Source organism: Cryptomeria japonica, chromosome 11 (assembly GCF_030272615.1).
Source record: "Cryptomeria japonica chromosome 11, Sugi_1.0, whole genome shotgun sequence".
Lineage (NCBI taxonomy): Eukaryota > Viridiplantae > Streptophyta > Pinopsida > Cupressales > Cupressaceae > Cryptomeria > Cryptomeria japonica.
The window spans coordinates 40,707,772-40,722,597 of record NC_081415.1 but is presented as its reverse complement, the minus strand read 5'-3'; the positions used below and the strand labels follow the sequence as shown (position 1 = coordinate 40,722,597).

Below are 14,826 nucleotides of genomic sequence, written 5' to 3'. Positions count from 1 at the left end.
GCTGATATCCACATGAAATAGGCATTGATTGATTCTCCTTTGTTCATACTTATATGATTTATTTCTCTTTTTAGAGCCAAGGTTCTACTTGCATTGGTTATCTCAAATGCACTTTCAAGTGCTTTGAACATATGGTAGGCAGTTTCATGTTTCGTTATGATAGGCATAATATGATTTCTCACTCCATCAACTATGATTTTCATGGCAGTTTCATTACCCTCGATCCATGTCGATTTGTCAGGTTCATTCTTTGGTTCTTTAGATTCAACTCTTACAAATGATTCAACTTTATTCTCTTTTATAATCATCTTAATTCTAAATTTCCATACTGAGAAATTGTCGCCTCCTTCAAGTCTATCCTCAAATCTCATAGCGTTAGCCATGGAAATGTGATGTCTATATCCTCAATTTGAACTTCTCAAATTTGAATGCCTTAGGTTCGATCAATCTGGCTCTGATACCATGTTAAAGTATTCAAATTTATGTTCAAAAGTGGAATGTTAAGGATTTTGTCTTTCTTTTAATTCCTTAGACAAATATTCAATGCTATTAATGTATGCTCTCTAGTTATTTCTGATTATGAACTGAAAGTTCTTTGTTTGCAGGTGGCTGTAGATAATATTTATTGATTTCAATATTTCTCCAGCATTATTCACAGCACATATATATAGGCATTGCCTTGTAAGATCAAGGCATGCCTTGACCTGACATGTCTCATGACATGTCTTGATCAAGGGTGGTGCCCCTTCATAATGCAAACCAATAACTATCGATATATATATATATATATACCGATACATAACAAATGATAATCGATGCTAATCCGTTTGTGATTTAATGCAGTTGGATTATCATTGTAACCGATAATGAATCGGTTAGATTCTAATGCAATTTTAGTTATCATTAACCGATCACTAATCAGTCTATTCTTAATGCTATTTCATGGTAATCGATGGTAAATGCAACCCGATTATGGATCGGTATAAGAGCAAAAATATGCTAATACGATAACTATTGTAGTTATCATATGGCAACACTAATTAGTGTTGTCATATGACAACTAGAATAGATATGCAGAACCGATTACAATCACAGCATATAAATGAAATCATTGCATAGCAAATACGATTATATCTCGATCGATGATAGAAATGCTTATAAAGATGATTATGATGTCTACTATCTCTCATTCAATCATTTATCTTACCAAAGCTACATTGTTTCAACACATTCAATGTTATAACATATATCAATATCATTCTGTTTAGTCACTATATATATATATATAATTTTAGAACATACATTATACTTGCAAGCAATGCAACCATGGTAGCATTCCATTTGCGTGGCACTGACATGGGAAAACTAGAGTGTGAATGGAATTGAATTGCACAGGTTATGTGAAAACAACAATTTGAAACAAATAAAATATGATGAAAAAAAGGAACTGGGTACTTCAAAGCGAATTGCAGAGTTACAAATATTTTCATCAAAACCCAATCAAATGTCAAAAAGAAAGACTTGCTGGTTTGACAAAATGGAACTGGGTACTTCAAAGCGAATTGCAGAGTTACAAATATTTTCATCAAAACCCAATCAAATGTCAAAAAGAAAGACTTGCTGGTTTGACTTGGCGTGCCCTTACCTTTTCTCACGAGTAATAATGTTCTTTTCGCATTTTTTGCTTCTATGCTTGCAACAACAGTTAATCACATTCAACAACTCATCAATTCAGTGGAAATTCCCTGTAACTGATTCATGTATTCATCTTCTCATCGTGGATCCAACTTCAGCATCCTCGTATTCCAACAATCATCTGCAACGAGTTCCATCACCAATTCATAATGACCACAATAGAAGACGACATGTTCCAGCTCTACATCAACTTTTGGGAGTCAGAAATTAAAACTGGGCATGCTAGCCAACAATATGTTATCACATTGTCAACAATATCCATGCTCAATTGAGATTAATGAAATAACAAGGACTATCATTAATTGCACTCATCACTTATGTTATTTGTTAATGTTTTGAGAGGGTGGACAATCATGTGTAGACCAACTGACACTTACTGAACGTTAATCATTCTGTCATGTGGATTCAAGGACGTTCAGTGTAATTTTGATGAAGGGGATTACTAAATACCTTATTAATTAAAAGAGGATATTTTAAAGATCAAATATCTCCTCAATGAGAAGAGGAGGCAATTCCAAGGTGAAACAAATAAAACAGGATCTGGATATTAGATGCCAAATCAGAATTATTATATAACTCAATATATAGGGCATTTTAAATGCTATAATGACGTTGAAATGAAAAATGATAACGTTCATGCCAATGTTGTTAAGATCGGAACATTTGAATGAGATACTGCTTTAGACTTTTATAAGGACTTTAATTATTCTACCTTTGTATCCTTTTCCAAATTCCATATTGTAAATCTTCCCTTAAAAATAGTTCATCTTGAAATTCTGTCCGAACTTTATCAAAGCAAAATGCTTTCATGGCATGATGCTTTTAATGTAAATACCAAGGAAATTATTTTCTGATAACCAGATAATTTGAATGACGCCAGTCAATATAAAATTAATGGACATGGGTTCTTTTAACTGTTAAATCTCATATAGCACTTCCTCAGTCGTCAAACTCAAGTTGAAAGGTTCTGATTTCCATAGGCGCTAATTCCACAAGATATTCATCATTCATTATTTTGTTTCTCTTAGGTGCCTCGTGCATATCATTCTCTTCACCTTCAATTCGCCAGTCCAATGACGTCATTTCTGACTTTTTCTGAACCCCTGAAAGGTTGAGCTCGACAACTTCTTCAATCTACAAAATCACACAAAAAATTGTTTCAATAATATTTTTCAACAATTAAGTGCAAATATGCCCTTTAATCTTGACTCGACCATTTAAAATCATAAAATGGACCATAGCTCTCTACCGTTCTTCATATTCTGACTCAAAAAAATGTGAATATGCGTACATGCTATTTTTTAATCCCCTTATGTGTACATGACTCAAGGAGTGTCTATGCAACAAACAGAATTGCTGCTAAGTTTCATATTTGAGCACTTCTAATAAAGAATAAATGGGCCATTCTCGCTGGATAGCCATTTCGATGGATCAATGCAAATGTATCAATCACCCATGAGATGTGAATGAAAGATGGGAGAGTAAAGATAATGCACGGACCTAAAAGGCAAATATTTAATTAGATAAAGCCATAATGATATATTCAATCGTATTTGTTATAATAACTCTCCATTAAAAATTTCTCTGGAAAAAAAATACCAACAATAAAGGGTAATCATATATTATGCATGAATTATTCTCCACAATATTTTAAATTGTTATGATTACATTTTCAAGACCTTATTCCATTCTTAGAGCTTAGTGTGTTTATTTTCTCAATAGTTATCATAGAATAAAACGTAACGAATCGACCAAAATGACATAGCGATTGAAGCTTGGTGATAATATGGTCATATGAAACACACTGACATCATATTTATGAAGAGAAGTTATAAAACATGTATATATACTAACTAACTAGAGACATTAAATTAAGACAGTTTTTGTACATGCAAAATCATAGCAGTAAATTGTTTAATAATGAGCTTAAGAGATAAAGCATCAAGAAATTCATATGGACAACCCAGGTTCAACTATTCAAGAGACACAATAACAGAATGAAACTGGGTAAAATATGATATCCATATTGCAGATGTGACATGCCCTAACAGTCGAAGCTGAGTGCAAGTCCCCTCAGTTGACATGCCCCAATAATATGTTTATTTATTTGAACTTCAATTTTCTTTTAAATGACATAAAATAATAAAATCACAAGGAAACAAAAAAATAATATCGAGAAATCAACTGCACAAACCCAGAGTGTTTACTTGCTGCCTCATCTATCTAATTCAAGAACATTTATTTCTAGAGTGTCACAAATATTTGTATGAATGACTTCAATATTCCTCTTCACAAGTCACCAATAAATGTCAACAGCCATCAAGGCCCTAACTTTAGAACACTATATACTCAACATTTGAGGTTTTCCCAATGGGACAAATAAAAGTCTTTATTTATTATACTCATTTATTGCATTCGTTAAGCCTACCAAAATTGTTGGAGATCAAATCACGATTCCACGATCAATACTAGGTCGTATCTGTCACAACCCTCCTTTATCACCCTTGGATTTAAAATACAAACTCTATTATATTTCTTTTGGATAAACTATTGAATGAATATTATAAAGGGATAAAAATAATAAAACACACACACACATGGAAAATATACTTTTTTTTAATTGTTTATTTAATTTTCCTCACCCAAATTATGGCACATGTTGTAGGAAGAATAAGAAGCTTCTAGAGGCTTCTCCACCACCTTGCATGTAACTCCTCCCACTAAGTCTAATCAATTTGCATGAAGGCCAAAATTGGGAAAGAATCTCTTTTTTTTAATTAAAAATTTAGGTAGTGGAATAGAGGGATTTTTCTTATAAAAGATATACAAGTTTTCAAAAAAGGGAGTTGGTTATTCCATAAAGAAATTCTTCTCTCAAGTAATCTTTTTCTTTGGTAGTCATATTTCATTTTGAAAATAGCTAAGATTTTCTTTGGAGGAATTTTTTCAAGTTTGAAGATCAAGGGAGGCTGATTGAAGGATTCATAGGGGATTCTTCGTTTGCAAGTATCCAGGTTTTTCTTCTTATTTAGTTTTATTTTGAATCATGCATTTTTACTTTTGCTATGAATTAAATTAGATCAATCTTGGTTTAATACATTGCTAAAATTAGTTTGAAATCTGTTTTCAATTCCTTACTATAAATTGGATTTTGTTGTGGCTTAGTTTGAAGAATTAAAATATTGTCTTTCAATAGATTGGATTTTGTTAGTTTGAAGAATTAAAATCTTGTTTCTTATCTAATTGTTGTATATTAGATTAATCTTATTTTATATGCACACTGTGAATTAAATTTAAAGAATAAAATCTTACTTTTTTTCTTGCTATGGACGAATCAAATCTTCCTGTAGGAATAAGTTAGCTTCCTTGCAAATCTCAGTATACTTGTTATTTTGGTTGTCTCTGTAAATTTTAGATTGAAAAATGGATTGTAAATACACCTTATGAGCTTGCATTTACCAGCATAATCATCTATCTTTCATCTGTACATGGCTGGAAACGATTTATTTTCTCTGGATTATCTATCTCTGTGAGGAAGCAAAATATATGTTTATCTCTGTAAATTTTAGATTGAAAAATGGATTGTAAATACACCTTATGAGCTTGCATTTACCAGCATAATCATCTATCTTTCATCTGTACATGGCTGGAAACGATTTATTTTCTCTGGATTATCTATCTCTGTGAGGAAGCAAAATATAAGTTTGTCTCTGTAAATTTTAGATTGGAAAATGGATTGTAAATACACCTTATGAGCTTGCATTTACCAGCATAATCATCTATCTTTCATCTGTACATCGCTGGAAATGATTTATTTTCTCTAGATTATTTATCTCTGTGAGGAAGCAAAATATAAGTTTATCTCTGTAAATTTTAGATTGAAAATTAGATTAAAATACATTTCCCAGCATAAGCATCTATCTTTTTATTTTCTTGGATTGTTTTATCTCTGTGAATAACTCTCTGGGTTATTCACTCCTGTGAATGAACTCTTATTGTTTTATCCTTATTGTTTAAAAATCTATTCTCTATGTCTAATTAAATTAAATTAAACAGTTATTTGATTTCCTATATTATTCATGTTTTATTTTCATAAGTCAATACTCCTTTGTTATATATATATATATATATATATAAAAAATTCGTTTCGAATAAAAGAAAAAAAAAAAAGATAAGGCGAAATGCATATTAACGCCGATGATTAATGGCAGTCAAAGCTAATAACTCTGCATGGTGTAACGGACGGTCATTGTAACCACCGGGGAGGGACAGCGGTACCCCCCACTGCCCTACGGTCACTGTTACGGCAGTGATCCGTAGGGGAGTGGGGGGGCCCACGGAGTCCCCTCAACCCCTACGGGCCTGCGCATGCAGGACCGCAGGGGGTGATGGGACCCGCGGTCCCCATCCCCTATTTCAGCCCATTTACTATTTAAACAATGCGTTTTTTATATATATCATTACACTTGGAAATTGCGATGGGTTTTTTTTTATAATTTTAATTAAAATTTAAGTTAATTTTATTTTTATATAATTCTTTTTTTTTTAAATATATAATCATTTTAATTAAAGTTAATCTTCATAATTGCATAGTTAAATTTTAAAGTTAATAAATTAGTAAGAGATTGGAATCATAAAATTATTATTGTCTCCATCCCCTTAGGGATTTATTGGATTATTTGATCAATGACTTTTGACTCACTTAAAAACAAATAAGTCTTATTATTTCGATTTGATCCAAAATTTCAAAAAAGTATAAGCTAATCACTCATGTGGAATTAGTAACTCTATAATTAATTAAGTCTCACGATAGGAATAAACATTTCTTCATTTTGTATGTAAATGACGCTACTTTTGCATGGCATTTATATTAGTTCGCATTCATTATCTTCATACAATTGCACGTAAGTTCACAATTATCATGCCAATACATGTATTAATTTGTTTAGTTGTAGAATAATGATATTTCTCTTTTTCAAATAGTATTTAAGTGTCACCAAAACTCGCAAAGTTTAAGTTATGTACATCCATTTCATAATTATATTCAAGCATGATATTTTCATAAGCTCTTAGTTTAGAAACTAATCAAAGGAAGTTGGAAAACCAAAACTAGCAACGTTCGATATATACGGTGCCTCTGGGTCACGCTTACGGGTAATGTCGTCGTGTTGAACTACTGCACTTAACGCCTAATAAAGCTGCATCAACGACGTATGTGGCATCGTCCCTATAAATCGTCGGGGAGTAATAAGGGACACTTGGAAGTTAAAATCCAAGGGGCGGGTAATCCCCCTTGGATCGATAATCTAATAAGATAACTTGAAAATGATTTCACATCTGTTGAGGTAAACCATAGTAAACCCTTTTAGGGATGGTTAAGTTAAATGCTTTTACGAAATTGATTTCTTGTTTTTATCTTGAAGAGATATTGGTGATTTGGTCAAGGGTGACGCCCATGATAAGAATTAGGATCTAGCTATTTTTTTTTTAGGCCACAAGCAATAGGCCATCTTGAGCCTTAGCTTAAGCGCTACCATCGTGGGTAGCAACCGCAGAGAAACTGTCTAGGACATTGACCCTAGAAAGGGTTGCGTACCCACAAATCAGTTTGCATCAAACCATAGAATAGAAAATAGAACTACATACTTTACGCCTTAATCCTGTGCCGAAGCGGGTATGTAGGCAATCTTGGGACGGAGTTGTCCCTCGTACTCAGGCGTTCGTGGGTGGGGTCTGGGCTTGGTTGAGTAAGAATCCTATTTGTAAGATAATATAATTAAATTGAAAAAAGAAATTCAATGCATACTCGGAAGGAATCCCGTATGGATTCGCTTGACTTCTCGAGGCTTTAAGCCAAATTCCGAGGCGGAAATCAAGCTTGTATTATTTAATTACTCCTAAGGACGGCGACCTCGGTGCACTTCTGTTAGAAGAGTGTAGTACTTAGTGAGTGGCTCAGGCCCGAATGGTCCCGATGAGTCTAAGTCTCTGGCCAGAGCATCTCCTATCCCGTTTGGATAGATGCCTACCCCGTATGGGTAGATGCCTATCCCGTATTGGATAGATGGAACCTTATGTCCCGTATGGACAATTGCCTAACCCGTATGGTTAGATGCTCATCCCGGATGGATGAATGCCTAATCCTAATGGATGGATGCCCAAAGTATGCAATTGAATAAAACATAATGATTGAATTAAACACAAACAAAAAAAATATATTCAATTTTGTTGAATCAATTATGGTGGGTTATTACAGTATCTTCAAATTGAACTAGATTCCCCAATGTCTGTATTAACTTGAAAAATTATTAATCAATTGAAAAGACATCCTCTGTAAAGAGTTTCCAACTATTGTCCTCGGGCTTTCCAGTTGTTTTATCATATCTAAAGACCATTTTAAATTTCAACATTCAAAGGTTGATCCTTTTTTACCCAGCAGATTTTTTGTATAATCCATGCAATGTATGGTTATGACAAAAACAACATATCTTTCAATTTAGAATACAGAAACAAAGTTTCATTATCACTTTTGTACTGAAAATAATGACTCTGATGAGGTGGAAAGAACCAAAGGGAATTAATTTTAACTGATTTCCTGCGATGCCCCCTGTAAAGTGTATTTTACAAGCCAAAATTAAAGAAATATACAGCAGAACTCGGTTTTGAAAATTGCATTGCATCAGTGACCCATTTAATGATACGTATAATATAATCCCTGAAAGTTGAAACATACGGTTTTTTGGTTGTGTGAAGACAGTGCATTGGAATAAATGTTTTAGGCAAGTATTATACAACTAAGGAAAAACACATGCCATCAATCTTACAAAGGTGTAATTGGATATCCACACAAAAAAATAGGTAATCAGAAGCTGGTAAGGTCTATTTGCAAAAGAGCATACCTTGCGTCCTGGAAATAGATTTTGAAGATCGACTCTTGCGGGGGTCGAAAATTTGTCATCTTCTCCAATCTGCACAAGAATGCAGAACAAAAAGCAGACATTTTGCCAAAAAAAATTATCATGTTACAATTTCAGACCATTGTTTTGTACAAACAAAATGGTTTGGTTGACAGAAAATTCAAATTTACCTCATAGAGATGCGCTAAACGCAATAAGGTAAGCTTATCCTCCAGTTCCTGTTCTCCAAATTACATGCTCAATGTATAATACAGACTTAAAGAGGAAAACTAAATCTAAATGACTCTCCCAAACTATCTACTTGAAATAAATATTAAAATCTTCATCATCCTCTCAAAAAGAATGCGAAGTCTACCTGAAGTGTAATTATTGCAATATTTGGTGGTAACTCATAACCTGGAGGCAATGCCGAATACTGAGGGATATTTATCAGATTCGTTTCTTTTTCCTGCATCATAGAATTTTCCTATTTCATTTTCAATTCATTCAAGGCAAAAATTTCCATAGATTTCACACTGACTTTTTTTATATTGTATAAAGGCAACATAAGTATATCCAAAACTAAAGCAGGATAAACATGAACTTGGTATAAACATTTGATTTGTCAAAGAAAAAATGATACAAGAACTCAAATAATTTTGCAATTTTAGTAAGTTTCTTGGGGAAAGTTATATAACTTTAATTTTTAAATTATGAATGTACACACAGACACATCATTAACAACCTGAAAAACACTAATACAATTACATAATTTACTGCATCTATAATCAGTTATTCTTATATTATAACTCATATCGTTGGAAGCTGAGTAATGGTAAGGGTATAGGATTGGGTTTGGGTTTGGGATTTGGGTATTACCAGTACACCAATTTATTTTTGTGAGTAAAGGTATGTCTGACTCTGTGTTATATGCAGGCATATATACAATTTTTTAAACAAATATTGCTAGTAACTATACAGAATTTAAAATATATTTGATAATTGATACTAGAAGTAAGTTAAATAACAAAATTGAAAATACATTTCACCATTCATTCAATGTTATATCATGTATCTATATGTCAAATCTTAAAAAAAAAGCCAGAGTAGCCAGATACACCTCTGCCACTCCCTAGGCACATGTATCCCCATACCTGATATGGATACAGATATGATACAACATGGATACATGTTAGACACCATACCCACACATGCCCAAAAAACCTTGATTTTCCAACCATGCCAGATACTGTTTGATTTGATTTTAAAAAAAATTGACATAAATCTTCCTAAACTTAATTTTAAATACTTCAATCCTTGAATTTTTTTTGGTACAAACAAAACCTACACCAAATGAGGAAGACATGTGAAATGTTTTTCTATTTCACTGACCCATTTTTGGGGTATCTTCCAATGTACTCTAATATTTTTTGCATATTGTAAAATGTTAAATCTACTTATAATTATTTATGTAGCAATTATGTGTCTATATTGCTTTTGAAGTGATGAAAATCTCCTCTAATAACTTAGCAAACTGTGTTAAATATATGTGTATGTGTTTTTTATGAATGTTGTATCCAGTCATATCCATATTAGGGATCTTCAAAAATAGCCGTATCCATATTTGATACTGTATCCATATCCATGCAACTTTGCAAAAAACTTGAAAATAATAAAACATTAGAGCTATGAGATTTCCACAATCCATATTTTTGATACACTTATTGCTTATGGATTCGATTGTGTGAGCAATTTTTATCATCAACGTTTCGAATCACACTATGTGATTCATCATTAGGATGAACAAGAATTCAAAGGAGATGAAATATGATGATAATGATGAATTCTTGTTCATCCTGATGATGAATCACGGAATGTGATTCGAAACGTTGATGATAAAAATTTCTCACGCTGAAGCAATAAGTGTATCGATAATAAAACAATCAAAAAATTGTATCTTGCTCTTCATCAAAAGCATCTAGATCTAAGTCATCACTTGGTTCAAATTTGTAGGAGCCTTGTGAACATCATTTGTAGTAGCCAGACCCAGTAGCTACATGAACATCATTTGTAGGAGCCTCGTCATTAACTAGATTGAATTGGAAAGCTGTAAAATAAATGCATCCAAGTTGGCACACTTAGGCACTATATCCCAATTCTCCATTGCCCCTTGTAGTTAACTTCCTTATGTGATAGGAAGCACAAGTTGGAATGGACGTAGACCAGATCTTCTGCTTCTTTTGCAGCCAACTGGCTGTACTTGATTGGGTGGATAAAGAAGCACCTACTTTCAATTCCACTCAATGAAAGAAGTACTCACAACTTGTTGAAATTGGAGAGAATGTCAATATGACTTAAAACTACAAAATAAGGGTAGGAATGTTAGAAATTATAAATTATAAATTATAAAAATGCTAACCTGTGGTAGAATTTTGATTGCAAGAGGTTGGAGGAACATGGAACTCTACCAATGGAGGTATCACTATATATGAGTATCCATCTTATATTTGTCTCAAAGAGCACAAAAATTATGGTCTCTTCCTATGATGAACCTGTAATGTCCCCTTTTCAGTAGGAGGTAATAAGTGGTCCATTAGCCTATTTTGGAAACCCTTAGGCTGACTGGAGGAATGAGAAATTAGGGTTTCCTATTTTCTAGGAGGATTCTTCGTAGTTTTCAGGGATGTTCTGGTTGGAGTTTGGAAGAAAAATTTGAGGATTCCTGGGTTTTTCGAGAGCTTCACGGCAGTTTGACATGCATTCTATTCCGAAGTGATTTCTGAACTTACTATTTTTAATAAGTTGGTGGCAACTGACCGGATTTTAAGGTTTTTCTGAATTATCCGAGCTCTCTCATAGGGTTCAACAAGCATGTCTTTCGGAGATGTTTTCATGACTTATTATTTTTAGTAAGTGCCAGTTCAGGCTGTGCTATTTTTGGCAATCTTGAGCAGAGCTCCAATCCAGTTCAGATTAGTGTTTTTTGCACTTTAGTTCACATGGTTGATTTGGCAGCAAACAGTGGTTGATTTATAATTGCTAATTAAATATTATTACTTTATTCTAAAGTTTGACATTTAATTATTTCACTGAATATTTTTGGAGGTATGACTTTGGAAGGAAAAATTATATCATTTATCCTAAGTCACATTTTATTTCCTAAGTCAGGTGGGCGCTCAAATGAATCATTTTACACTTTATAACATTCCCTCAAGTTCGAACTTGTGTTCCTTGGTAAAGTTCGACTAGGGAGGCTGGAAAAGTGGACACCATGTCTTAAGGGGGATATGTAATGAAATGAAATGAATTTCAAGTGAGTTTGGCACCATTTGCATTTGAATTTCAAATGGACAAATCTATAAATACAAGGGATGGGCTCCTCATTTGATTATCTTGAAGAAATCATATTGTTATGTTGTCGGAATGGTGAGTGCACTTGAGCTTCGGAGTTGTGCTCCCTAGTTTTGTCAGTTTCGTACTTGAGACAGAGTACCTAGCTGGGTGGTGGAACGTTGGTGAAGTTTTTAGTGTGCATCTTCAAATTTTCAGTCTGTGGTGTGGTTTTCAGTGTTGCTGGTTTTGGTGTGGCTGAAGCGAAGATTGGTTCATATCTCCCTGCCTGTGCAATCGATCATTATGGATATTAGCTCGTTGGGAGCGTATTTGGAGGGCGATCCTTCTTCTACTTTGGCATCTCTTTTGGTGTGCATTCTGATTTTTGGCAGCAAATCGTACTTCCTTGCTGACCGTACTTTTCCTGGGGCTTTCTTCGGTTGCATGCAAATCATTGGTGGTGTTCGTGGTGCAGGATTGAGGTTCTAGTTGCATCGCCTCAATCTTCGCTATCATTTGCTTCTATTTTTTTGTCATTCCATGAAGTTTTAGGCGAGTTATGAGCATAATAGTGAATTTGGTAGTGGCTGTTTTCTGCGTGTTATGCGAACAGCAGATTGTATTTTTAGTTTAGTGATCAATGGTGCGTTATTTCTTTATAAGTGTGTTTGAGTTTGCTAATTGTGTTAAGCTTGGAGGTATTCATCAGTATTGGATAGTATAATCTCTCGTTTCAATGCATTGTATCTATTTATTGTAAGGCTGGATAGTTGTACTAACAGCTATTTCTGGATTGTAAAGCAAACCCCCACTAAAAAGTGGAAGAGGTTGGCTTGCCGCCTACATTTGTCTCTATAATACTGTCCTCTCGCTGCACAAGCGGTAGAGTGATTGTAATTTTCATTCATGTCCTCCCGCTGCATAAGTGGTAGAGTTGATTTGTAACTTCTTTGTATTGTCCTCTCGCTGCATAAGCGGTTGAGTTGAGTTTGTTTAGTAATAAGTCCTCCCGCTGAAATATCGCGGTAGAGTGATTTGTGCTTGAGTGTGTTTTTGTTTACTTGGATGGTTTACCGCCAAGTTTCCTTATTTTACCCACTGGAAAGTGGAAGGGGCTAGCTTGCCGCCCATTATTGTAATAAACATTTTCAAAAGTTTGCATCAAACGATCTCCTGCCACCGTATGCTCTCACCCTCCCAGCTTGGGCTCTCGGTGATCAAAAGGTGTAGGGTTCCTTTCAGTTGGTTTAGATTTCATTATTCTAACCCTAATGAGTGTTGGTGTGCTTGTAAATATATTAAAATCAAAAAATTGGGGATATTACAGTGGTATCAGAGCCACTCTTCTTGCCAGCCTGTGTGATAAGGGTTCTCCATGAGTGACAGAGATACTAGATACTACAACAGAGAGCAAAGAAGGCAGGAGTTTCAGATACCATCAGTGCTAGTGGAAGAAACCTTTTCAGAGGTTTTGAGAAACAAAGAGAAAGAGGTTGATTCAGTCGATTCAGTGGATTCAATGCAAGAGAAAATATCATATCAAAATGGTGCCAATGGGGCTGCGGGGAGAGTTGAGAAAAATTTTGATACTATGATGGACATGATGTCCCAGTTGCTGGCCACATTAAATCAGAATACTAGTGGGGGTTGAAGTCAAAATCAAGACACCAATGGACACCATGTTAGTACCTCTAACAATTCAAGAGGTAATGGGAATGGCAGCAACCATAGTAGCAACAATGGTGGAGTACCAGTTGGTTCGGTGTCAAGACCCTTGCACCCTGTATTCCTTCCAAAGGAAGCACCGCCACCTGTGGTAGAAGTCCCAGTAGCTGATGAGATACGAGCATGTTACATGGAGTGCTCATGGAGTATGCTTCACTTCCCACAGAGATCCAAGACATTTTGTCTCTTGATCAATTCATGAATCAAAACAAGAGAAGGGAAGGGAGGTTTAAAAACAGATACTCCACTCCAAAAGACTTTCAACAAGCTCTTGGGAAGGTCACTCTAGCACATTTTGATGGAAGCAATAAGTGCACAGCTAGAGATTGGGTCCAGAAGTTGGACAATTATTTGTCCTTAAGGCCAATGCCCAAAGAAGACGCCATTAAGTTTGCTACCCTGCACTTGGATGGTGTTGCTCAGGAATGGTGGTACCATGGGTTGGTCACCCTTGGACACAATTTGATAACTACATCTGCTTAGTTCACAAACAAGTTGATTGAAAGGTTTGATTCTAAGGACCCAGAGGTTAAATTTAGAGAGCTTGCACAACTCAAACAGCAAGGCTCCTACGACAACTACATAACCAAATTCAAGAATCTTTCAGGTATGGTCAATAGTATTTTTGAGAAGAGGCTAGTGGTCTTATTCACTGAAGGACTTCAACAGCCCTTGAAAGGTTGGGTAAAAGCTTTTGATCCGCCCACCTTAGCAGAAGCAATCAAGAAATCAAGGAGTATGGAGTTGGCTGCTCCTAAAACTAAATTTCAGTCCAAGCCTTTTCCTTTCCAAAAGGATAAAAAGAACTTTTCAAATCAGACCAAGAAGTTTCCCTCTCGGATGGATGACGAGCTCCGCCAAGAGCTCCGGAGGAAGAATTTGTGCTATTCTTGCAGAGAACCTTGCGCTTTGGGACATAAGTGTCATGGGAAAGGTAATTTACATCAAATGGAGTCCTATTCAATTGATGGATCAGATTCTGAAATCTCCGAACAGCAAACTGAAATTGAGGACAGCAAGTATGAAGAGGCTCCTGAAGGGCCTAAGTGAACAAGATGATAGAGGTGTGGTTGCTCAACTCTCAAGCCTTCACAAGAATGAGTCCCAAAGTTAGGGGAGTGTTGGGAGAGCACCGTGTCATAGCTCTTATTGATATAGGAGCAACTCATAACTTCAT

General features: G+C 34.8%; 1 protein-coding gene across 1 annotated transcript in view; it reads right to left on the bottom strand.

Annotated features, from left to right (window-relative positions):
* Window positions 1–2,215: 2,215 nt before the first annotated feature.
* The window catches only part of LOC131076799 (alpha-mannosidase), a 162,077-nt gene continuing 149,466 nt past the window's right edge, over window positions 2,216–14,826 (bottom strand). The window contains exons 26-29 of the mRNA XM_058014130.2: window positions 8,968–9,060; window positions 8,783–8,830; window positions 8,595–8,663; window positions 2,216–2,829 (exon numbers count right to left, since the gene is read on the bottom strand). Coding sequence (XP_057870113.2) covers window positions 2,635–2,829; window positions 8,595–8,663; window positions 8,783–8,830; window positions 8,968–9,060 — 405 coding nt within the window. The 3' untranslated portion in view covers window positions 2,216–2,634. The remainder of the gene's footprint in view (window positions 2,830–8,594; window positions 8,664–8,782; window positions 8,831–8,967; window positions 9,061–14,826) is intronic.